Below are 25,608 nucleotides of genomic sequence, written 5' to 3'. Positions count from 1 at the left end.
TCTTCTTTGGCTTTCATTATTTTGAGTTGAGTGCCAACGTAAATTGGATGCATGAGAATAACTCTAATACAGAGAAATTTATCCAGAGAAAAATTAAATTTGAACTTTTTTTTTTAAGATCTGAACTTGCCAAGTCATCCTTCCCAGTATATCTTCCAATGCCTAAGACGAAAAACTGAATAGGCCAATTAAATACTTCGAATAGAATAACATTTTAGGTTAGGTCAATATCATGATGTAGTAGTACTGGATTCTGATGAAAATTTTAAAACACTTTGTATTATACATTGGAGGGTCCAAAAACTGCAGTGCACTTGTATGAATTTTAGAATTACTGCGATGTGCTACTACTTTCCATTTCATGCAGCACTTTGGAATTAGTGGCGTATCTTCTCTTTGTCCCCCACAGACTGCTTTCAGCTTCACTGTGCTTTAGCGTGATGTCACCAAGGACGTCTTAAAAAGCTATTATGTTTCTGTACAGATGCTACCAAAGCTATTTTCACTATATGAAAGCATGTCCTCTTTTTGGACCTAAGATAGAAATCTCCCTCTGATCTCAGGACTATGAATGGTTATGTATCTTTGTTTAAAAAAAAAAAAAAGATTTGTTTTAAAATTTATAGACATGGATTGGATTACGTGTCACATCTCTCTTTGGTCATTTGAAAGCTAGGGTTTGTGTGAAAGGCCTTCCTCTAGGAACATTATAGGACCCACCAACATGCATTTTGGGTAATAACTTCCTCTCTGGCTTTACCTTATTTTTTTACTTTGATTTTCCCTTTTTTCAAATATCTTCATCTACTTAACTTATATTTTGCAGCACTACAATAACAGCTAGAAAAGTACCTGGCAGGTCCTGAGTCTTCAAACAAATTTTTGTTGAATACATGAAATACAGCTTTAAAAAAATTTTAAGTCATTTTTTTTTTTAGAAAAAGGTGAAGTAGGTAAGTTATTTTTAATTTAATAACATTATTGTTCGTATCCGTGATCATCTGATATGTTTCTTGCCAACAAGTAAGACCTCTAATTTAATATTGGTGTTTTATACTGATGTGTTTTTAACTGTTTCCATAAAGACATGATTGTGAAAACCAAGAACTCTCACATGAGAGCTCTGAGCCTCTGAAAGAGTGGAAAGGCATACTTCGTGCCCCTGGGTTTACCTGATCATGGATAGTTCCCAGGTCCAGTGCCACTTCAGCTAACTGAAGGGACAGTTCTGAAGGTAAGATGGAGTAAAGACCCAGGTACTTATTCTTCTGCTCTTCAGTCACTTTCTCAATGTTCTGTCGGTGATTTGTGGCTTCTGTTAGGAGAATCTAAAAGAAAGATAAAAATTTAGAAACTTCTGGGAGCCTACTATGAGGAAATTCATTTTTATGGATACAGAGACAAGACAATGTATTGTTCATCCATACATGAAGTGTGGATTTAGAGAAACATCTTTTAAAGAAACTCAAGCCTTTCTTTAGTCTCTGGGGAGAAGCACATCCCCTTTATACAGAACAAAAAGTCCCTTGAAATAATACTGAAAGCCTTTTATATTTTACATTCCTGAAAAATTTTAATTCGATACTCACTGAATATAAACAAACCTATCTCATTAAAATCAGGACAACATTTTAAAATGATGGGTATAGGGAATGAGGAGAGTTTTGTACCTGCAGTTCTTCAAGTCGAGCATCTATTTCTATTGTTGGGTTCCCCAAATATTCCTTCGTTTCCTGAACCCAGGATTTCACCGAGTTGATTTGCGTCTCCACAACTTCTCGCTCCTTTAGCTCTTGCTTTACCACCTTTCCGTTACTCTTCACTTTGTCCTGTATGCTTCGGAAACATTAAAGGGAGAAACCAGAAGAGGATTTGAAATGGAAGGAAGTCCCTAATCCATGACATCATATTATCAGAAACAGACATTAAAAAAGTAAAGCCTCATATCTCTTTTTGCAAGTAAAGACACTTCCCCAAATTGTGAGATAATGTTCAGTAACATTTAAGCCAAGTGCAACAGAAGAATATGTCATCTGAAGTCAATGACTGATCCCTGGGACACACTCCCAAGCCACTAAATTGCAACGAATTTCCCTATCTTAAGTAACTGGAGATTGTTCGCTTATTTATTTCCTCTTTGGAAATCTACTCAAATGGTACAGAATCATCAGCATTTAAAAGTAATGTGTAATTGGGATATTTGTGGTTATTAGAGGCCAGTCTCTAAACGAAGTATCAAGCTTTGGGAATTTGGCAATTAACAATGTTCAACATCCAAACTGTAAGTTTTTATTTGAACTGACAAATTCAGTTGGTAAAAAAGTTTAAATAAGTGAAATAAGATTATCCTGAACTCATTTATAGGTAGAAGAAGTGAATATATGCTACGGATGAGTAATATTAGTTAATATAGGATAAAATTTATCTATTGATATTTTTTCCTTTGGCTCAATAAGCGAATCAGGCTGGTTATACATCATTAAGATTAACTTTCTCTTTCTTCTAAGTCCACTATCAGTAAATAGCTATTATTTATCTGGACTTTGATATTACCCTCGCTCTGATCTCCCTGTCATGCAGTGCAGCCAATGAGTTACCAAGCTTTATCAAAACGAAGTTCTCAATAGCTTTCACCTGTCTACCTTTCAAGCTTCATTTCTCAGGAATTGCCCTGTCACCCAACAGCTCCTCGAAAGTGACATGCTCCCATCCAAGCTTTCTTACACTCTACTCCCGTTTGCTAAACTCTCCTCCCACTTCACTGCCTAGCTCAGTCTTCAGCATAAGCACCCCTCCTGAAGGGAAGCCTTCCTTGATCCCTCTCCTGGGGTAGCTGCCTTGCTGCATAGGCCCTGACCACTCTTCCCATGCTCTGCCGAAAAGCTTCCGTAGTTGTCTGTCTCTGCTGCTTGAGTGTAAACCTCATAAAGGGAGAGACCAAATCTGTATGGATCATCACTGTATTTCTAAATACTATTAGTATGTGTTTGTCAGATAAATACTTGGGAGAGTTAGGAAAAATGAAAAGCAGGGGTGAAGGGAACGTTCCCCCACGTTTTTAAGGTGGCACGATGGGAGCATCCCCAGACTCGAATACCACACGTACCCCTTTGGGTCATGGCCAAGTTAAGTAACAGAGAATGAAAGCAAGGGTATGCTTACTTCAGGCACCGATCTTGCATTGCCGTGATTTCCTGGATGATGGAGGGCTCTTCTCCAGGGGACGGCGTGGCCCCATCCTGGAGCATGTTCAGTGCTTGCTGCCGCAGCAGGCCCAAGGCCAACTGCTGCTGCTCCAGCTCCAGAACGAGTGTGTCATGATGGTCAAGAAGAGCGAAGAGTTCTGCTTTTGAGGCTTTCTCTGCTGAACTTCCCGGTAATTTATCTTGCAGCTGATCAATCATTTCACTGGCTTTTTTAACCTGATGACAAATGTATATACTATGAAGCTCAAAAATAAACTGAAAAGACAGAACAATTCTAATAAATGCCACACTTGGCACGAAGGCATTGAAGCCCATTAAAGATGACAGCGTCAACTCTAAATTCCATGAACAATCTCCTTAACGTGAAAGGAAAGATTTCTGGGTTTTAAGATTTAATCTCAAAATAATAGGGGAATCGGAGACTGCATAACATAGAAAAGGTTGTTTTGGGTTTTTTTTTAAACCAAACAGATAAAAGAAAAACTCTTTCCAATATTTACGTTAACATGAATGTATGCCTTTGAGGCATTAAGGAAGATATGGTTTAAAACACTGACGCCTCCTTAAAAGATAAAAGGAATTAAATACAGGATTTGGGAAATGATTTAAATTCCCGCTCATTTTCATGGAAAAGAAAGCATTTTATACTTTTTCAGGGCCAGGCAAGAAAAAAATTTTTTTTAAAGATTTATTTGTTTATTTGAGAGAGAGAGTGAGAGAGAGAGCGTGTGCGAGAATGGGGAGGAGCAGAAGGAGAGAATCTCAAGCAGACTCCCCACTGGGTGGGGAGCCCCACCTGGGGCTCAGTCTCAGGACCCATGAGATCATGACCTCAGCCAAAACCAAGAGTCAGGCGCTTAACTGACTGAGCCACCCAGGCACCCCAATTTTTTTTTTAAGATTTATTTATTTATTTTGGGGGGGTTAGAAAATTTCATTAAGATCCTAGCAAATGGGGCAAAGTGGGCTTGTATTCCTTTCAAAATTTAATTGCTTGACTTTCTCATTAAAATAATCAGACCCTGGGGAGCCTCTTGGTTTCGGCTTAGGTCATGATCTCAGGGTTGTGGGATTGAGCCCCCCAGAGTCAGGCTCTGTGCTCAGTGGGGAGTCTGCTTAGGATTCTCTTTCTCCCTCTCCCTCTGCCCCTCCCCTGTTCTCTCTCTCTCACTCTTTCTCTCTTTCTCTAAAAATAAATAAATAAATCTTTAAAAAAATAATAAAATGAAATAATCAGACCCTGATTTGGGATTATATTGCACATTAAATTCCACATTGCATTTCATAATTTGGCTTTCATGTCACTGAAAGAGAGACTTAGAAAAGAAAGGCTTGTTGCTTTTCATAAAGCCAATTTCAGAAAAGGAACAAAATAGTGCTTTTGAAAATACATTGTCATCAGCAAGGAAACAGTTCTTTTAGCCCATTGATCATGGAAATCACCTTAGTGTTAAAGCTCTTCCACTCATCTACTGCATCTTCCAGAATCTTCTCCTGGTCCTGAGCCACGGCACAGAGACGTGTCCAGCGCTGCCAGACAGTAGTCATCGACCTGCTTATGGCTGCTTTGCTTGCATCATTTCCAGTTTTTTCTAGTTGTGAAGTTTTATCCTCAAGGGCCACAACTTTCTCATGGAAAGAGTTAACTACTGATACTAAAGACTGAGGTAGGAAGAGGATAAAGAGGTTATGAGGAGAAACTGATTTTTCAAAAGTTCCACAGATTTCAATAAAGCCCAAAATTACCTGCAAAAGGAAATGTTCCTACCTATATATATTTTCCCCTGGTAACTCTTACTTTTACACTTAATTTTTAATTGACTTAGGCTTGAATGTTTTAAAGAGGTAATGTAAATTTATGTCTTTATTGAAGATTTATTTATTAAAATATTTTATTTCTTAAAAAGAAAAGTTTATTTGCAACTTGGGGTAACATTCTCCCAATTTCAAAAGTCAGCAAAAATATAAGTGCACTGAATTTGATATTTAAATATGTTACATTTCACCTTATGTTGCTGTGATATATGAGTGAGACTCAGTTACTAATACCTAAATATTATTTGAATTTATTGAAGTTATTACCAGGAAGTATTTACTGAAATTTATTGTCATATCTTATCAGAAACAAATTTCTCTGGTCTTTTTATAAAACTAGCTGTGCATTTAACAGGAATCCTAAAAAGGTGATAGCATTTAAGTAAGTTCAAACTGCTATGAAATGTGACTAAACGTATCCTTGTCATATTTACTATCCTTTTCATATTTAAACCATTAGGTGGAAATGAAGTTTTATTGACCAGTTTCTGGAAATCTCAGATGACAAAGACCCATTACAATTACAATGAAAGGACATTTAAAATAACAGCAAAAAACTAACCTTGTGTTCTGACAATTTTTCTTCTGCTTCATGACTGGAAGAAGTCTTTGATAAAGAAAACTCAGACAGTTTCTTTTCTGCATCATTCATCAATTCGATAACCTCTTCCCTTGCTTTCTGATAATCCTGCCATTGAGCGGCACATCTTGAAAAAGTCAAACAAAAGCCAATAAGCAAACATAAAATCACACATTTCTATGCAGAGTTCTGATGTCAATATGTCCAATAACACTTGAGAGAAAAATGAATTTACATGCTAATGCACATTGGTATATTCCTATTTTCCATGTGGAAATTCATTTCACTGGAATATAAAGACTAAAACAACTATAATACCTCTGCAAGAGATCTAACTGGGCATGTGAGTCCTGTATTATCCTCTGGCTCTTCTCTTCCAGGGAAGCCATTTTCTGTGCTAGGTCCTCCTTTCCAGTTGGCCTGATGAGTGGGTCCAAACTGGCTACCAGGCCTTGGAGCTCTTCCAGATTGCTATGGAACTGATCTTCTGTACTAAAAAATTCCATGTGGCTTTTGAGATTTTCCTCTGCGCTCTCCACATCGAGGCCATTGCCTGCCAGTTGCAGCATTTCATGAGCATCCTCAAGCCAGTCGTTAGCTGCTTGAAACACTTGATAGTACCTTTGACATTGACTATATATTTGAGTTAAGGCAGCCTGAAACACAGTAATTGCAAACACAATCAACGCTCAATTGCAATGTATTTACTGGAAATATTTTAATTTTTTTCCCATTTCTTTTCCAGTTCTCAGTCGTATGGATATATGTGTATAAGTGAATTGATAAGTTGGTGTAATTTTTTAAGGCACAATTCATCATTATCTTTTATTTTTCCTTCTGCTATTCTTTTTTTTTTTTAAGATTTTATTTATTTATTTGACAGAGAGAGACAGCGAGAGAGGGAACACAAGCAAGGGGAGTGTGAGAGGGAGAAGCAGGCTCAGCTTCAGTTTCAAATGCTCAGCATCACTCATCATCAGGGCAATAGAAATCAAAACCACAATGAGATATCAGCTTACACCTGTCAGAATGAAGAGCATCAAAAAGACGAGACATAACAAATGTTGGCGAGGATGTAGAGAAAAAGGAACCCTCACGCCCCATTGGTGGGAATGTAAACTGGTGGAAAACAGCCACTGTGGAAAACAGTATGGAGTTTAAAAATAGGTTAAAATTAGAAATACCATATGATCCAGTAATTTCACTACTGGATATTTACCCAGAGAAAATGAAAACACTGATTCAAAAGATAAATACACCCCTATGTTTATAGAAGCATTATTTACAATAGCCAAGATATGGAAGCAACCCAAGTGTCCACCAAAAGACGAATGGATAAGGAAGCTGTGCCATATATATATATGTGTGTGTGTGTGTGTGTGTGTGTGTGTGTGTGTGTATATATATATGATATATATATATATATATATACACACACACACACACATCTATTTATCATCTATCTATCTATCTATCTATCTATCTATCTATCTATCTATCTATCCACACAATGGAATACTACTCAGCCATAAAAAAAGAAGATCTTGCCATTTGTGATGACATGGATGGAATTAGAGGGTATCATGCTAGGTGCAATAAGTCAGATAAAGACAAATACCATATGATTTCACTTATATGTAGAATATAAAGACAAAACAAACAACCAAACAAAAAGCAGAAACAGACCCATAAATACAGAGAACGAACTGATGGTTGCCAGAGGAGAGATGGGTGGGGGGACGGGCATAATGAGTGAAGGGGAGTGGGACGTATAGACTTCGAGTTACGGAAGGAGTAAGTCATGGGGATGAAAGATACAGCATAGGGAATATAGTCAATGGTATTGTAATAGTGTCGTATGTTGACAAATGGTAGCTACACTTGTGGTGAGCATAGCATGACATATAGTTTCATCAAAACACTATGTCACATGCCTGAAACTAACGTAATGTGTATCAACCATACTTCAATTTTTTTAAAAAAGAAAAGAAACTATGATATATATGAATATTATTCAGACTTAAAAAAGGAGGAAGTCCTGTCACTTGAGAAAACATGGATGAACCTGGAGGATATAATTCTAAGCAAAATAAATCAGACACGGAGAGACAAATACCACATGGTCTCACTTATATATGGAATCTAAAGAAAAAAAAAGTTGAAATCATAGAAACTAAGCCGATTAGTGGTTCCTAGAGGGGTTCAGGGGAGATTGGTAAAATGGTACAAATTTTTAGTTTTAAGTTGAATAAAGTCTAAGAATCTAATGTGTAACATAGTGACTATAGTTGATAACACTGTATTATATAACTGAAATTTGCTAAGACATTAGAAATTAAATGTCCTCATCAAAGCAAAAGTATGAGGTGATGGATGTATTAACTCATTCAATGTGGGAAATCCTTTCACAGTGTTTACATATATCAAACCATTACATTGTATGCTTTAAATATCTTAGAATTTTGTCAGTTAACCCTCAATAAAGATGGGGGTGGGAGATAGGAAGTATAACAACACCAAACTTCTGAACTGGCATTCACCCGAGTAAATGGCAATTTCTGGAAGTGAGCTAGTAGCCCATAAGTCTTGAAAAGAGACTAAAACAGAGAAGTTTAAGAATGGAAAGCTTACCCCATGAAGTGAAATCCATTCAAATCCAGAAGGAAAGGGAAGATTGTAACTGGCCAGCAGCGACTGGACAAGACAAGCCATCACTGTGCAAGCAGACACAGAAAGTACGTGCAAGATTGGCACGTAGTAAGGAAAGCTTGTGGATGGCCAAGCAAAGAATCACTGCTGGAGATGAGTAATGCCCCTGGAACTACAGACCTCAGTAACTGGGGCCGAGACAATGAGTAAGACTATCAACCACAAGAGGGCAAAAGTAGGAACACCGTAACAGATTCAAGATTGTGGTTCAAAAATCAAAAAATCAACAGAAGCAAACCAACAGGACAGATGTTACTCAGGAATGAAAATTCCAGGTAACTTCTGTCCTGATCCTTCACTCTAGGTTAAATGCTTTATAGCTATAGAGAAATTAAAAAAAAAAAAAAATTAACAATGACCTTGAATCAACCTGAAAAGGTAAAAGCATACTAAATAGACTATAGTTTAAGTCAGAACTTAAGCTGATGAAGTTTCCCAAGATTTTACCCAAATGTTAAGATTTAAAAAGATTCATTATTTAGTGTTAAACTTAATCTATGTGGAAAATAAATTTAAATGGTAGCTAAGATTCATCAGGGGCTAGTATCAAAAAAGTAGTATCAAGAAAGAAATATAGGGGTGCCTGGGTGGCTCAGTCAGTTAACCGTTTGACTCTTGATTTCCATTCAGGTCATGATCTCAGGGTCATGAGATCGAACCCCAAGTCAGGCTCCCCACTGGGTGCGGAGTCTGAGATTCTCTCCCTCCCTCTCCCCCTCCACCCTTAAAAAAAAGAAAGAAAGCAACTCTAACCAAAAACAAAAACTAAGAAATCTCTCACAACGGTTTACAAATAAGCAGAACAGAAAAAACAAAAGAGAAGCCCTAGTATACCAACCTGTCTGGTGCGTAAAGCTTCCTGAATGTCTCCATCCAGCTCTGAGAGCTCAGCAAGAGTTTGCTGTAAATCGGCAGAAATGAGCTCTTTGGCTTTTGTGAATTTCTCCTTCTCCTTGTTACTCAGGGCATTCATTATTCTCAGGCTGGACTGTACCTCTTCCTGATGAATTTGGATCTTTCTGATCTCCTCCTGGATATCCTGCAGGCTCAGGTCCAGGCACACCGGCCCACTTAGCTCTGCCTTCACGCTCCTCAGCCAGTCCAGGGAGCGGCTCAGCTCTGTCTGGAAGTCTATACTCTGCACCATGCGGCTCTCGCACTCCGTCACCGTCGCACCAATGGCAGAAGTCAGCCGATTTAACTCCTCTTGCCAGGACTGGATCTGTTGCTTGGCTTTCTCATAAGCCAAGGGATCAAGGTGTGGAACCAGATCTTCAAGATGCACGGTCACTCGTTTTAGTACAATTCCTGAATCCTGAAGACTTCCTGCCAGTGAGTGATACATTTTGAGCTTCTCCTCTGCGGGAAGGGTCTCCTCATTCACTTTGGACTGCTCTGTTTTCACAGCTTCTAGTTGTTTTTCTAGCTGGTGGCACATCTTTTCATGCTCTTGATAAGCACTGGTGGTATCTTCCAGGAAACTAGCCCTTTGTTCTGTTTGTCGCTTCAGCCTGTGGTACAAGGTGACAAGGTGCAGCATCTTGTCTGGCTGCCAAGGCTGACCTGTGCTTCTAAAACTTTCTTTCTTCTGGTTCAGTTCATCCACTGCTTCCCCGAAGCCTGTCACCTCTCCCAAAAGGGCTCTGCAACCATCTTGAAGAGACAGTGCCTCTTCAACTCTCAGGTCAGTGGGGACTTTGCTCATCTTCAAGAACTGGTCTTCAAGTTCACTCAGAGACTGGGTTGTCAACTCAATCAAGGAAGCATACTCCTTCCGAGCAAGAATCGCTTCTTGGACTTTATAGAACTTGTCTTTAGCCAAGGCAACAATTACATTAAATTGCAGGGGCAGAGCGTTTAGCTTTTCATTGAGGTAGGAATGATCGACTTCATTCAGCGACGGCAACATGGCCTGCCCAGTTCTTTGTAGTGTAAGCAGGAGATTCTCATACTCTGGAGATTGTTCAAGAATCTGTTGGTATTTGGCCAGTTGTGTCTGGAGCTCAGGACTCTCATTCATTAGGTTGATTTCAGGAAATGTAACAATATCTGCTTGTTTTAGCCAGTGACAAGCCTTATCAAAATCTTCCTTAAAATGCTTCCTTGAAACTAAACTCTTCTCTAGTTCTTGTAGCCGATGGCTACACTTTTGTAAAACAATATCATAGATGCTCTGCAATTCCTGAAGCTTACCTAGTACTTCACTCTTTTCCTGCTCCGTGGCTCCTTTCATTAATTCACGACCCTGAGCCCAAAGTCCAGTGACTTCATTCTGGTAAGTCTTGAGGCTGGCTTGTGCACTCTTACATGTCTTCACTTGTTTACTCACATCATCGGGTAACAGGCAGATGTGCTCACGGAACATTATCTTTCGCTCATGTTGCTGAATCTGGCTGGTTGCCTGGAACACCGCCATGAGGAACTGGGTTTTCTCGGACAAGGCCTTGTTTAAGTACTTTCGTCTCTGGCCCACTAAGTCGCTGAGACAGTTCACATGTCTCTGTGCATCAGAGAGTGCCTTCTGGATTATCTGCCGTTCATTCAGGCCAAGATCAGCCATCACCCTGTCAGCGTCCTTTATAAGTGATTTCAGGAGCATCTGTTTGGCCTCCAGTTCACTGCAAATGGCGAGGTGGTCCATGAGGAGGTTCTGAGCCATATCTGGTGGGGGGCTCTGCTTCAGGGCCTCAGCAATGGTGGGCTGTTGCTCTTCTGCCCACTCCATCAGCTCTTGAAACCTGGACCTCACCACATTTAACTCCTCCAGGTTGGTGACTGACACTTGGATTTTCCTTTTGACAAGGTCCTCGAGCTGAAACCAACGTTGTTCAAGGTGACTTGTCTGTTCTTTGACCAATTCTTTGTCATCTAAATTCAGATGTTCTATCATTTTTTGCTTTTGATCTTTCAGATCCTCAATAGCCTGCTTTCTCTCCTGCAGTGCTAGGGCTAACTTTTTCAAAGCTTCTAGATGGACAGCTGTACTTTCCGCATCCGATCTATAAATATATCGAAAGATACAAAAATAAATTAGCTTTAGTTAATATCTATGTTTGTTCATACCGTGTTAAATTACACTTCAACATTTTCTTAAAGCGGATGTTCTTAGCTTACGGTAGCTTAATTCATGGTTTACTGAAGAGGTTCTGTGATTATGGACCCTATATTTCTGTATGAGAAGTTGAACCAAAACAAGTTGCCTTGATAATTCTCTGTGCTTCTTCTTCGGGCTAATGCTGCCCTCCCATCACGTCTGACAGGAACTTTAAGCTTCCTCCTCCCACCCATATCAGCTGAGCAGGATCTGCATATTAACAACAGTCTTGGATGTTGTTGATAAGCACTGATCTACTGCATTCATAAAGAAATTTATAAGTCATTCACGAGCTATGTGCTCTCCTATGAGAACAAGTTCCAATAAACAATACAGCACTAGTTTCATCTGTGAGATATAACCAATGACTTTAACAGCCACTCATCTGTACACTGAGATTTCTTTTTGCTTATCATTAGAAATCTCTAAAAATAAGTGTGAAATACAAAGAATTCTCAACGCTTTGACTATAAAACACACATGAGAAAAAGGAATCTTGTAAGTCTCCTTCAATTCTAAAATGATCAGTTCTGAAGTAGGAGGAACAGGGTTGGGAGGTAGTATGATGAGTTCTGTTTAAGCCTTATTAGGTCTGAGGTGTCTGTGGGCCAACCAGATGCAGATGCTATTATAAACCCAAATACAGGTTTTTGCTGATATTGACTGGATTTATCCCAAAGACTAGTAGAATGTTGAGCATCAAAGAAAACAAATCAGAGAATAGTGCACTCCTACAAAAACACCACTATAATATATATAATTTAACTACATCTAGAATAATGTTTTTGGTTTTAATTTTTACAAATTAATAAATCTAGGCAGAAGAAGTGTAGATTTTAACAATTATAGTGATCAGAAGTATAGATCAGTATAGAAAAGATTTCCATATAACGACCCGGTATATGTGGCAGAAAAGGAAGTCTTTTTCTTTTCTTTTTTTTTAAGGTTTATTTATTTATTTGACAGAGAGAAAGACAGCCAGCGAGAGAGGGAACACAAGCAGGGGGAGTAGGAGAGGAAGAAGCAGGCTCCCAGTGGAGCAGGGAGCCCAATGTGGGGCTCGATCCCAGGACCCTGGGATCACGCCCTGGGCAGAAGGCAGATGCCTAACAAATAAGCCACCCAGGCGCCCCAGGAAGCCCTTTTCAAACAATAAGCTAAGGGGGGTTCAACTGCTACAAAATCACAAAGGACACGCATTAACTGAATTTGGATTGTTCACTAATTTCTAGAATTCCACAAATACAAGACAATTTGACTGAATTATATAGAATGTACTACTTTACAGAATTGCCAAGAAACCTATAGAATACATAGATTCAAGAAGGATTCATTTCATGAATTGATAGATGATAGTCCCATAACTGATAATTAAATAAAACCAGAAATATTCCTGGGATGTTCTTTGAAGTAATAGTGTAACAAGTGTTTGGAATATCCCTTAAGGGTATAGGGGAAAATGGTGCTGTTTTCAAACATTTTCCTTCTACTCACTGGTTACATTAATACTGAGCAAGAAAAACCATGACTCTGTATCTGTATGACAACATTAGATTCTTAATAATGCTTTATCAGTATTTATAACGATAGACAATAGGTGTTTAAAATGTAAGACATTTTTGATTTTTATAAAAATTAGGAAATTTCTGGCTTAGCATTTTGGTGAGCCACTGGAGAAGTGCTGTTACCTGGCTAAGTTATCCCATTCTGTAGTAAATTTTTCTAAGAACACTTCAACGACATTCATACAGTCATGGTAATCTCTGGTTCTCTGAAGATCCTCTTCCCTTCGCAAGCACAGATTGTTGGACTGAAGACACAGATCTAACCACTGGTCATTTAAGTGACTAATTTCCTTGTGTTCAGGAGACTCCTGCTTCTTGGTTAACTTATTCACCCTTTCCGTAATAGCGGTCACCGATGCCTGTTTGCACTGCAGCTTCTTAACAAAATCCTAAAGGACAGCAACAACAACAACAATGACAAAATAAATGTTGTGTCATAAGCGCCCCCCGTCCACTAAATACAGAGTGAGATATACATCTACTACTAAACGCTTCAAGTATCTGAAGAATGTATAATGAATGGGTCATGAGGGAGAAAGAGAAAGTCTAAAACTCATACCTCTTTATGGATACAAATTTTTAAGTATATAAGAATCAAACGGTAACTGTGGTATTTTCCTTTACTATGTTACTTTGAAAAGTATAAAGAAAACTGATAAATGTGAAACAATACTATAGTCATTAAGAAAAAAAGGTAATATTTTTATCTTAAAGTGCAGCCCTGGTTTTCTAAAAAAAAGTTCATTGCTTTTGAGAAAAAAATCCAATTTATCTCTACTCTTTTTTTCTGTATATGCAAACAGCATTCCAGTAGAAAATATAAATGCTGTCATGACAAAAATAAATCTTAAATTTTGTTAAAAATCTGCTACAACGCCCAATCAAATTAATATACTTTAAGTCATTTTCTATTACATTTAAACTGTATATAAGTATATAATATAAATTCTATTTTTATTACATTTAAAATTAATTATATATTAATACATATTTTATAGGTTAGATAGATTTAATTGATATATTTACAATCCTACAGCTTTAGCAATATTGTGATGAAAAGCTAGTAAACAATAAGGCTTCATGTTTATTTAGCGGCAGTGTCTTAGGGCTCTATTGGCTAAACCACAACTGCTTTGTTCAGAAACAAACTACAGAGTGAATGTCCTTCGATCCAAGTAGCTAACTGGAGCTCCAAGAAAATATTTGAATGTTTACTTTCTCATCTGTCCTTTCCTGGCACCCAATGAAAGTTGTTCTGATTCTATCTCATTCTTTAAATATCTACACTAATGCCGAAGGATTGGCTGCCGCACACCGGTGGCAGTCTCCTTTCTCTCCCCCGGAGACCTACTAATTCCTACCTTCACTTGGGAAACCATGTTCTGTGCAATGTTGAGTTCCAGCTCTGAGTGCCTCCTCTCCATATTCTGTAGTTGCTGGTCAGCATCCTGGAGGTAAATCCAAAGCTCAGCCTTCATGTGCTTGATCTCTCCCCAGCCCTGAGTTAAGGTCTGCGCCTGGGCAAGCCTTTGTTCAATCTTGAGAGAACACAGAGGCAAAACTTAGCAGCAACAGACAGAGACATTTAGGTTTGATGAATCAGAAGTGTAATTCTTCAGGCTGTCCATGTACACAGGCCAACATGCATGTACATATGTGCATGTGTATGCACACACACACACACACACACACACACTGTAATGAATCTAAAACGAATTCTTTGTTTGCTTAAAGAAAAGCAGATTTTCTTTTGCTTTTTCTATTTATATTTTCTAAAGACTTTAAATGTCCAAGACTTATGCCATGTGATTTCAATTAGTTTTGAAGCTCTAGAAGTTTTAAAAATTTATTAGGTCAGAGCTGCCTTAGTGGTTTTTAATATTGGGCATTTTAGTAGACACATCTGCTTGACTGACTGATGAATTTGGTCTTGGGGTTAACTAGAAAAGACTTATATTGTTCTCTATTGTGCATTTGTTGATTCTTACAAAACACCAAGCAATGAATGCTTAGGATATTAGATCAGTTTCCCTGGTTTTCCAAACCATGTGATTTATTTCAATAAATAATTTCTTTAAAAAGATATATGAATTATATCATCTTTCAAAAGGATTTAAAGGGAGATTTGCTTTGATGATATAAAAGTAAAGAAAAAATCCTACATTGTTTTATCATCTACATTATTAACTTCTTGAATACTTTTTTCCTTTATATCCTTTTACTACCATGAATAGTCAGTCAATTAAATAACAAAACCAAGTCTTTTTTTTTTTTTTAAACCAAAACGTGTTGCCTTGACAAGTTTAAGGCAGCACTAGCAAACACGTGGCTTCTGCGCTGCCATTTGCTGTAGATGAGTACTACAAACTCCTCACAACACTTTTCCACTGAGCCCAGATACAGCCTCAGAATCCTTCTCAACACCCCACTCAGTCACTGCCCGTGGATTAGGAGGGTCTTGCTGGATGGCATGCTCTTTGCCATCCCTAATATAAAGTGAGAATCAGGAACCATTTTTATATGAAGTATTATCTAAAGTTGAAAAAAAAGAGAAAAGAATAAAAATGTGAGTGGAAGAATCAGAGAAGAGGAAGAGAGAACGGTAATTAAGGAGGAAAGAGGAGAGGAAAGAGGCACTAATGATTGGCACTTCCATGGAACTAAATGTTGCAATTCAGTGGCATTAGTATCAGTGTGCTTACTTGCTGAAATTCAGCTGAAATTCAGTATCTATTATAATGGCTGTAGGAGCATTATAGAGAGAATAATCCAAGGAGAGATTTTCTTTCGCATCTAACATCAGGCAAGAGGATATAATAAAACAGACAAATCCAATGTGATTTTTTTTTAACTTTTTTACCATTTGCTCTGTTTGTTGAATGTCTTTTGCTGTGGTTTTCACTGAAGAGTTTGACAAGTCACACATGGAGCAGAGGAGATCTAAGTAAGTCCTTGCCTGTTCCTGCAAAGCTCTGAAGTGTTTGACCTGAAAAAAAACCAAACTTGTCAGAGAAAAAGAGAAACATGCTATATTTAGATAGCAAATATTTGCACCATTTGTAGTATTTTATTGACTTTTCAAAAATAACCTTGCTATGCTTCATATTTTCACCCTTGTTATAAATGACACATATTAGTGACTTGCAGGAAGGAATTCAAAACACACTGGCAGGGATCCATTTGTCCAGCAGCTGCTTCTCAATGTAATTAGTCTGTATGGTCTAGGAAGGGGAATACCCAAGAAACTTCTATAATCTCCAGATTCTCTGCTCCCATTCTAGCTTGTTTTCTGTTTCAGAGAAAGGTTCAGTAGCCTACCCTGGCCTGCTTCTTCACATGTTTTTGCATATTCTGGAGACAGAAGGGAAAAGGTCATTGTGCTTTTGTAGAATTCACTGGAGACTGGTAAAAATGCACATGGCTGGGCTTTTTTTCTCCACAGAACGTTCATATAGTGCTCTTCCCTTTCCATAACCCTAAGAAAGGCTGATACTGGTGGATCTTTATACACAGAAACACAGAGAGATGTGTTTCTGTGAAGATACTCGGAGTGTATGCAAGCTCTGTGTTAGATACTGGGTACAAAGCAGTACCCTGAACAAAACCCTTATTTCCACGGAGCCTGCATTCTTATGAGAGAGACAGATAATACATAAACAAATAAACAAGCATGGAGTGCAATGTCTGGTAGTGATAAACACCATGTAGCAGAACAAAGGAAGGTAAGTATGATGACGAGGCACTGGTACTTTGGGAAGAATGTACCTCCAAAACTTCTCTGAGGAACAGAACTGAGTCAGGGAAGGAGAAAGTCATACCATGGGGTGATGAAGGGGACAGCAGGTGCAAAGCCCTGAGACTGGAACAGAGTGACCCAGTAGGACTAAAGGTCAAAGAGGTGGGTGGGGGCAAACCGGGGAAGACCTTACAAGGGAGTTGACCGTACATCTGAATTTGTTGGGTTTATACGTCTATGGCTTTTCAACCTCAGAACTACTGATATTTGAAGCCAAGTAAATCTTTGCTGGAGGGGCTGTCCTTTTCACTGCAGGGTGCTCAGCAGTTTCCCTGGCTGATGCCAATAGCATCCCCACCATTTCCAGGGGTGACAAACAAAACTGTCTTCAGACATTGACAAATGTCCCATGGGGAAGACAAATCACCCCTCCTTTCTGTTTACAAATCATGTACATTGTTGTATGACATTTGAATTTCTTTGTAACTTTCAGAAGTTAAGTATACTTAGAATCATCACTTTACATATGAAACCACTGAGGCTCAGAGAAATTAAGTGACGTACCCATGGTCACACTGCTGAGCAGTGATTAGAGTTGACGTCTTGGTCACAGTGCCCACGCTCTTTCTACCAGGCTGACCATCGGTATCAGGCCCACCTTTCTAGCTAAACCATGAACCTGACTAGCGTCAAGCTCAGACCTTATGCATACTGTTATGCCCTCAGAAGCCAGCACACAATTTGGCACATAGTAAGTACTTATTAAAATTTCACTGAACGAATGAATCACAGTACAACATAAACTTTGAGGAGTCTACTACCTGCTTCACGGCTTCTGCCCTGCTAAGAGGTGGATGCTGGCTTGGCTTTAGGTCTGGCTGGACTGCAGAGAGCCAGGCCTGGCACTGCTGCAGAGTGTCCTGTCGGCTAACATGCTTCTGAAGTTCATGTTCCAAACTCTGGTATACCTGAGACAAAACAATCACGCTGTGGTTATGAGAGCGTTCCAAAAGATCTCTGCTGATCTCTATAAACATCACTGGACCCCAATGAAACACAGCGGCAAATCCAATTAAATGAATTTTCCCTGCAGGATTCCCCGGTACCATATACACATTTAAGGAGTTTGCATAAGTTCAAAAATATTGCGAAGCTCAGTGGCCATCTTCAATGCATAATTTCTCAATCCACACATTATAATCCCCGACTGGGGGACGAGAATGTGGGTGGGGTTAATGTAACTGTAGACGTGTGTTAGAATACATGACATCTTTGAAGTTAATCGTCAAACATAGATCGGAGGGTTTGCAGTCCTCACCCCCCAAGGTATAATTACTTCACTTTTTGTTGAAGCTAGAAACTAAACATAAAGATAAAATACTGTATCATGGAAAGGTAACCGATATTTCTCTAACTGAAATGCTTCTGCTTTAAGAATATTGTCAAATTGGGAGGAGTTAAGATGGCGGAGGAGTAGGAGACACCGTTTTCAGCCGGTCCTCCGAGTGGAGCTGGATAGGTACCAGACCAGCCTAAACAACCACGGAACCAGCCTGAGATGCAGGAAGACGCATCTGGATCTCTACAAATGAACATCTCCAGCGCTGAGTATTGAGGTACGAAGCGGGGAGCCATGAAACTGTGCACAGATATCGGAAGATAAACGGAAGGGGGAGGGAGCCGCCGCGTTCGGGTGCCGGGAAGCGGTAGCCACTTGCACGGGAGAGCGGGCGGGCTCGCGGACGGCACCGCAAAACAGCAGACTGAGACCGTGAGCCGGGTGCGCGCGCCACCAGGCATCTCGCGGAACACCGGAATCCCGGTGCGCTCACTGGATCCAGACTGAGACCGGGAGATCCGGGAGCGCGCGCGGGGCGGCTGGCGGCTGGCGGCATTAGAAACACAAAGGACAGAGACGCTGGCCCTGGAAGTGAGGGCTGGGACGCCGGGTGTGGGGCGCACATCCGGGGACGCTGCAGGGTTGAGCAGCACCAACAGAAACAGAGTTAAAGTGGCCAGAACATTAGTAGAGAACGGGCCGCAATCCCTCTGTTCTGTGACAGAGGCTGAAATTCGGCCGCTGCTGCTCTGACTCTCAGAAGAGGCACAGCAAACCGCCAGGGAAAGCCGCCAGAGAACAAAAGCCTGGAAATACCGGCTCAGGGAGTGCCCATCCCCATCCCCCCTCGCAGGGGACGCCGAGACTCTACCCAAACAGGGCTGCCTGAGTATCGGCGCGGCAGGCCCCTCCCCCAGAACACAGAAGGCAGGCTGAAAAATCAAGAAGCCCACAACCCGGGCGCCTGGGTGGCGCAGTCATTGAGCGCCTGTCTTCAGCTTAGGGCGTGATCCCGGCGTTCCGGAAAGGAGTCCCTCATCGGGCTCCTCCGCTGGGAGCCTGCTTCTTCCTCTCCCACTCCCCTGCTTCTGTTCCCTCTCTCGCTGGTTGGCTGCCACATAAATAAATAAATAAAATCTTTAAAGAAGAAGCCCACATCCCTAAGATCCCTATAAAACAAGGGGCACGGCCTGGGACCCAGTCAATAATTTGGGCTCTGGAAACCCCGCAACCTCTCTTCATCAGAATGACAAGAAGGAGAAGCCCCCCCCAGCAAAGAAAAGACAGTGATTCTGTGGCCTCTGCCACAGAAATAATGGATATGGATGTAACCAAATTATCAGAAATGGAATTCAGAGTAACGATGGTCAAAATGATGAGTAGAATTGAAAAAACTATTAACGAAAAGGTTACTGAGAATATAGAATCCCTAAGGACAGAAATGAGAGCGAATCTGACAAATTAAAAATTCTATGAGCCAAATGCAGGCAAAACTAGAGGCTCTGACGGCCAGGGTCGCAGAAGCAGAGGAACGGGTTAGTGAATTGGAGGATGGATTAATAGAGGAAAAAATGAAAATAGAAGATGGTCTTAAAAAAATCCACGCCCACGAATGTAGGTTACGGGAGATTACTGACTCAATGAAACGATCCAATGTTAGAATCATCGGCATCCCCGAGGGGGTGGAGAAAAACAGAGGTCTAGAAGAGATATTTGAACAAATTGTAGCTGAAAACTTCCCTAGTCTAGCAAGGGAAACAAAAATTCGTGTCCAAGAGGCAGAGAGGACCCCTCCCAAGCTCAACCATGACAAACCTACGCCACGTCACGTCATAGTGCAATTCGCAAATATTAGATGCAAGGATACAGTATTGAAAGCGGCCAGGGCAAAGAAATTTCTCACGTACCAAGGCAAAAGCATCAGAATTACGTCAGACCTGTCTACACAGACCTGGAATGAGAGAAAGGGTTGGGGGAGCATATTTAAAGCTCTTTCAGAGAAAAACATGCAGCCAAGGATCCTTTATCCAGCAAGGCTGTCATTCAGAATTGATGGAGAAATAAAGACATTTCAGAATCGCCAGTCACTAACCAATTTCGTAACCACGAAACCAGCCCTACAGGAGATATTACGGGGGGTTCTATAAAAGTAAAAAGGCCCCAAGAGTGATACAGAACAGAAAGTCACAGCCAATACAAACAAAGACTTTACTGGCAACATGGCAACATTAAAATCATATCTCTCAGTAATCAGTCTTAATGTAAATGGTTTGAACCATCCCATAAGACGCCACAGGGTTGCAGATTGGATAAAAAGAAATGACCCATCCATTTGCTGTCTACAAGAGACTCATTTCAAACCCAAAGATGCATTCAGACTGAGAGTAAGGGGATGGAGTACCATCTTTCACGCAAATGGACCTCAAAAGAAAGCTGGGGTAGCAATTCTCATATCAGATAAATTGGATTTTAAACTACAGACTATAGTTAGAGATGCAGAAGGGCACTATATTATTCTTAAGGGAAGTATTCAACAAGTGGATATGACAATTATAAATATATATGCCCCCAACAGGGGAGCAGCAAGATACACAAGCCAACTCTTAACCAGAATAAAGAGACATATAAATAAAAATACATTAATAGTAGGGGACCTCAACACTCCACTATCAGAAATAGACAGAACACCCTGGCAAAAACTAAGCAAAGAATCAAAGGCTTTGAATGCCATACTCGACGAGTTGGACCTCATAGATATATATAGAACACTACACCCCAGAACCAAAGAATACTCGTTCTATTCTAATGCCCATGGAACATTCTCAAGAATAGACCATGTTCTGGGACACAAAACAGGTCTCAACCGATACCAAAAGATTGAAATTATCCCCTGCATATTCTCAGACCACAACGCTCTGAAATTGGAACTCAACCACAAGGAAAAATTTGGAAGAAACTCAAACACTTGGAGACTAAGAACCATCCTGCTCAGGAATGACTCGATAAACCAGGAAATCAAAAATCAAATTAAACAATTTATGGAGACCAATGAGAATGAAAATACAACAGTCCAAAACCTATGGGATACTGCAAAGGCAGTCCTAAGGGGGAAATACATAGCCATCCAAGCCTCACTCAAAAGAATAGAAAAATCTAAAATGCAGTTTTTATATTCTCACCTCAAGAAGCTGGAACAGCAACAGAGGGACAGGCCTAATCCACGCACGAGGAAGCAGTTGACCAAAATTAGAGCTGAAATCAATCAAGCAGAAACCAGAAGTACAGTAGAGCAGATCAACAGGACTAGAAGCTGGTTCTTTGAGAGAATCAATAAAATTGACAGACCCCTGGCAAGACTTATCCAAAAGAAAAGAGAAAGGACCCAGATTATTAAAATTATGAACGAAAAAGGAGAGGTCACGACGAGCACCATTGAAATTGGAAGGATTATTAGAAATTTTTATCAACAGCTATATGCCAATAAACTAAGCAATCTGGAAGAGATGGAATCCTTCCTGGAAACCTATAAACTACCAAGATTGAAACCAGAAGAAATTGATTCCTTAAACAGGCCAATTAATTATGAAGAAATTGAGTCAGTGATAAACAACCTTCCAAATAACAAAACTCCAGGCCCGGACGGTTTTCCTGGGGAATTCTACCAAACATTCAAAGAAGAAATAATACCTATTCTCCTAAAGCTATTTCAAAAAATAGAAACAGAAGGAAAGCTACCAAACTCATTTTATGAGGCCAATATTACCTTGATCCCCAAACCAGGCAAAGACCCCATCAAAAAGGAGAATTACAGACCGATTTCCCTAATGAATATGGACGCCAAAATCCTCAACAAGATACTTGCTAATAGAATCCAACAGTACATTAAAAGGATTATCCATCACGATCAAGTGGGATTCATACCTGGGATGCAAGCGTGGTTCAATATTCGCAAATCAATCAGCGTGATACATCATATCAACAAGAAAAGACTCAGGAACCATATGATCCTCTCAATCGATGCCGAAAAAGCATTTGACAAAATACAGCATCCTTTCCTGATTAAAACCCTTCAGAGTGTAGGAATAGAAGGTACATTTCTCAATCTCATAAAAGCCATCTATGAAAAGCCTACTGCAAATATTATTCTCAATGGGGAAAAGCTGGAAGCCTTTCCCTTAAGATCAGGAACTCGACAAGGATGCCCACTCTCGCCACTATTATTCAACATAGTACTAGAAGTCCTTGCAACAGCAATCAGACGACAAAAAGGGATCAAAGGTATTCAAATTGGCAAAGAAGAAGTCAAAATGTCTCTCTTTGCAGATGACATGATACTCTATATGGAAAACCCAAAAGAAGCCACTCCCAAACTATTAGAAGTTATAGAGCAATTCAGTAACGTGGCAGGATACAAAATAAATGCTCAGAAATCAGTTGCATTTCTATACACGAATAACGAGACCGAAGAAAGAGAAATTAGGGAATCCATCCCATTTACAATAGCACCAAAAACCATACGTTACCTTGGAATTAACTTAACCAGAGACGTAAAGGACCTATATTCTAGAAACTATAAATCACTCTTAAAAGACATTGAGGAAGACATAAAAAGATGGAAAGATATTCCATGCTCATGGATTGGAAGAATTAACATAGTTAAAATGTCCATGCTACCCAGAGCAATCTACACTTTCAATGCTATCCCGATCAAAATACCAAGGACATTTTTCAAAGAACTGGAACAAACAGTCCTTAAATTTGTATGGAAACAGAAAAGGCCCCGAATCTCCAAGGAACTGTTGAAAAGGAAAAACAAAGCTGGGGGCATCACAATGCCAGATTTCGAGCTGTACTACAAAGCTGTGATCACAAAGACAGCATGGTACTGGCACAAAAACAGACACATAGACCAATGGAACAGAATAGAGAGCCCAGAAATGGACCCTCGGCTCTTTGGGCAACTAATATTTGATAAAGCAGGAAAAAACATCCAGTGGGAAAAAGACAGTCTCTTCAATAAATGGTGCTGGGAAAATTGGACAGCTACATGCAAGAGAATGAAACTTGACCACTATCTCACACCATACACAAAAATAAACTCCACATGGATGAAAGACCTCGATGTGAGACAGGAATCCATCAAAATTCTAGAGGAGAACATAGGCAACAACCTCTACGACATCGGCCAAAGCAACCTTTTTCATGACACATCCCCAAAGGCAAGAGAAACAAAAGATAAAATGAATTTATGGGACTTCATCAAGATTAAAAGTTTCTGCACATCCAAGGAAACAGTCAGAAAAACTAAGAGGCAGCCCACGGAATGGGAGAATATATTTGCAAATGACACTACAGATAAAGGACTGGTATCCAAGATCTACAAAGAACTTCTCAAACTCAATACACGAGAAACAAATAAACAAATCAAAAAATGGGCAGAAGATATGAACAGACACTTTTCCAATGAAGACATACAAATGGCTAACAGACACATGAAAAAATGTTCAAAATCATTAGCCATCAAGGAAATTCAAATCAAAACCACACTGAGATACCACCTTACGCCAGTTAGAATGGCAAAAATAGACAAGGCAAGAAACAACAATTGTTGGAGAGGATGTGGAGAAAGGGGATCCCTCCTACATTGTTGGTGGGAATGCAAGTTGGTACAGCCACTCTGGAAAACAGTGTGGAGGTCCCTTAAAAAGTTAAAAATTGAGCTACCCTATGATCCAGCCATTGCACTACTGGGTATTTACCCCAAAGATACAGACGTAGTGAAGAGAAGGGCCATATGCACCCCAATGTTCATAGCAGCAATGTCCACAATAGCTAAATCGTGGAAGGAGCCGAGATGCCCTTCAACAGATGACTGGATTAAGAAGTTGTGGTCCATATATACAATGGAATATTACTCAGCTATCAGAAAGAACGAGTTCTCAACATTTGCTACAACATGGACAGCACTGGAGGAGATAATGCTAAGTGAAATAAGTCAAACAGAGAAAGACAACTATCATATGATTTCTCTCATCTATGGAACATAAGAACTAGGATGATCGGTAGGGGAAGAAAGGGATAAAGAAAGGGGGGGTAATCAGAAGGGGGAATGAAACATGAGAGACTATGGACTATGAGAAACAAACTGAGGACTTCAGAGGGGAGGGGGGTGGGGGAATGGGATAGACCGGTGATGGGTAGTAAGGAGGGCACGTATTGCATGGTGCACTGGGTGTTATACACAACTAATGAATCATCAAGCCTTACATCGGAAACCGGGGATGTACTGTATGGTGACTAACATAATATAATAAAAAATCATTTAAAAAAAAAAAAAAAAAAAAAGAATATTGTCAAATTGGAACTAAACCGTAACATAGGGAAAGCGATAGTTGGATGCCCTCATTTTGTTTTAGAAGCTGTATTCCAGGACAGTAATAATCCAGAATAATCCAAACATTTTCTAGTATTAATTAATTAATCAAGTCAATTAACTAATCTTCCACCAGCCAACCAATTTCCATTTTATCCATAGACATATTGAGAGGCTATTATGTGTCTCATTGAAATCAAGGTGAAATATACCTATGTTTTTCTGAGCAAACTATTCTATTTAAAAAAAAAAGAAGAAAGAAAGAAAAGAAAAAAGGAAATTAAGTTAGCCTGGCTTTTTATTAAGACAAGTGAAACAGTAATTGAATTCTGTTTTTCTCTGTCATCTATTAAACGCATCTTCATCTGATATAAATAAGACTGCCTCTTATTTATTCTTATTCTAGCAGAACTAAAAAGAAAAAAAGGTGTTTTGTCCTCCTTATCATTTTTACACACTTTAATTATGAGGTTCTGATTATGTTCTTAGAATTTCATCTGTTTTTTAAAAAATTTATTTTTAAGCTATGTGTTTGTCTTTTGAACATTTACCAATTTTTTTTCAATTTGTGAAATCCTTAATATGTAGAAATTGCCTGCTACAAAGTCAGTTTCAAAATAATTTCTGCTGGAGGAGGGCACTAAGCAGCTCACCAGAAAGCTCCATCATGCTGTTTTATTTCACTTCACTCCCTTTCCCCCTCCGCGTCATCATCTGCAATTATCTGTTAGATTTACTTTGTCCCTCTTTTTTTCTTAACTTTTTTTCCCTTTTTTAAAAATTTAAATTCAATTAATTAACATATAGTATATTATTGGTTTCAGAGGTAGAGGTCAGTGATTCATCAGTCTTACATAACACCCAGTGCTCATTACATCATATGCCCTCCTTAAGGCCCATCACCCAGTTACATCATCCCCCACCCCCCTTTTTTTCCTTAACTTTTCGAAAGTGAATTTTTCAAGTCTGGGAAGTCAACTAATGTCACCCAGCATTTTTTTTTTTTTTCAAATCATGATGAAGACAGAGCATTCTTCCCATGTCACATGTACATCTCCAGTTCTTATTGGCTAGCACAGCAACAAAAATACATGGACTTTTTGTTATGCCGCTTAAAAATTCTAAAATAACAAAAAACAATTCACTTATTTTACCTAATTTTTGTTAGAAGAGTGATTCTTATTCATCTTA

At 39.4% G+C, this 25,608-nt stretch overlaps 1 protein-coding gene across 24 annotated transcripts in view; it reads right to left on the bottom strand.

Annotated features, from left to right (window-relative positions):
- Positions 1 to 25,608, bottom strand: part of SYNE1 (spectrin repeat containing nuclear envelope protein 1) — a 447,744-nt gene that overhangs the window by 169,134 nt on the left and 253,002 nt on the right. For all 24 annotated transcript variants that reach the window (XM_026505077.4, XM_026505081.4, XM_026505085.4 and 21 more), the window contains 11 exons: positions 17,527 to 17,673; positions 15,830 to 15,955; positions 14,331 to 14,507; positions 13,093 to 13,358; positions 9,149 to 11,309; positions 5,920 to 6,257; positions 5,584 to 5,728; positions 4,650 to 4,868; positions 3,163 to 3,422; positions 1,671 to 1,836; positions 1,173 to 1,328 (listed from right to left, as the gene is read on the bottom strand). In XM_026505077.4, the coding sequence (XP_026360862.3) occupies positions 1,173 to 1,328; positions 1,671 to 1,836; positions 3,163 to 3,422; positions 4,650 to 4,868; positions 5,584 to 5,728; positions 5,920 to 6,257; positions 9,149 to 11,309; positions 13,093 to 13,358; positions 14,331 to 14,507; positions 15,830 to 15,955; positions 17,527 to 17,673 (4,161 nt within the window). The remainder of the gene's footprint in view (positions 1 to 1,172; positions 1,329 to 1,670; positions 1,837 to 3,162; positions 3,423 to 4,649; positions 4,869 to 5,583; positions 5,729 to 5,919; positions 6,258 to 9,148; positions 11,310 to 13,092; positions 13,359 to 14,330; positions 14,508 to 15,829; positions 15,956 to 17,526; positions 17,674 to 25,608) is intronic.

The sequence above is a fragment of the Ursus arctos genome, unplaced genomic scaffold (assembly GCF_023065955.2).
Source record: "Ursus arctos isolate Adak ecotype North America unplaced genomic scaffold, UrsArc2.0 scaffold_13, whole genome shotgun sequence".
NCBI classification, from domain to species: domain Eukaryota; kingdom Metazoa; phylum Chordata; class Mammalia; order Carnivora; family Ursidae; genus Ursus; species Ursus arctos.
Note: the sequence above shows the minus strand (reverse complement) of the source record. Positions and strands in the feature narration are given on the sequence as shown.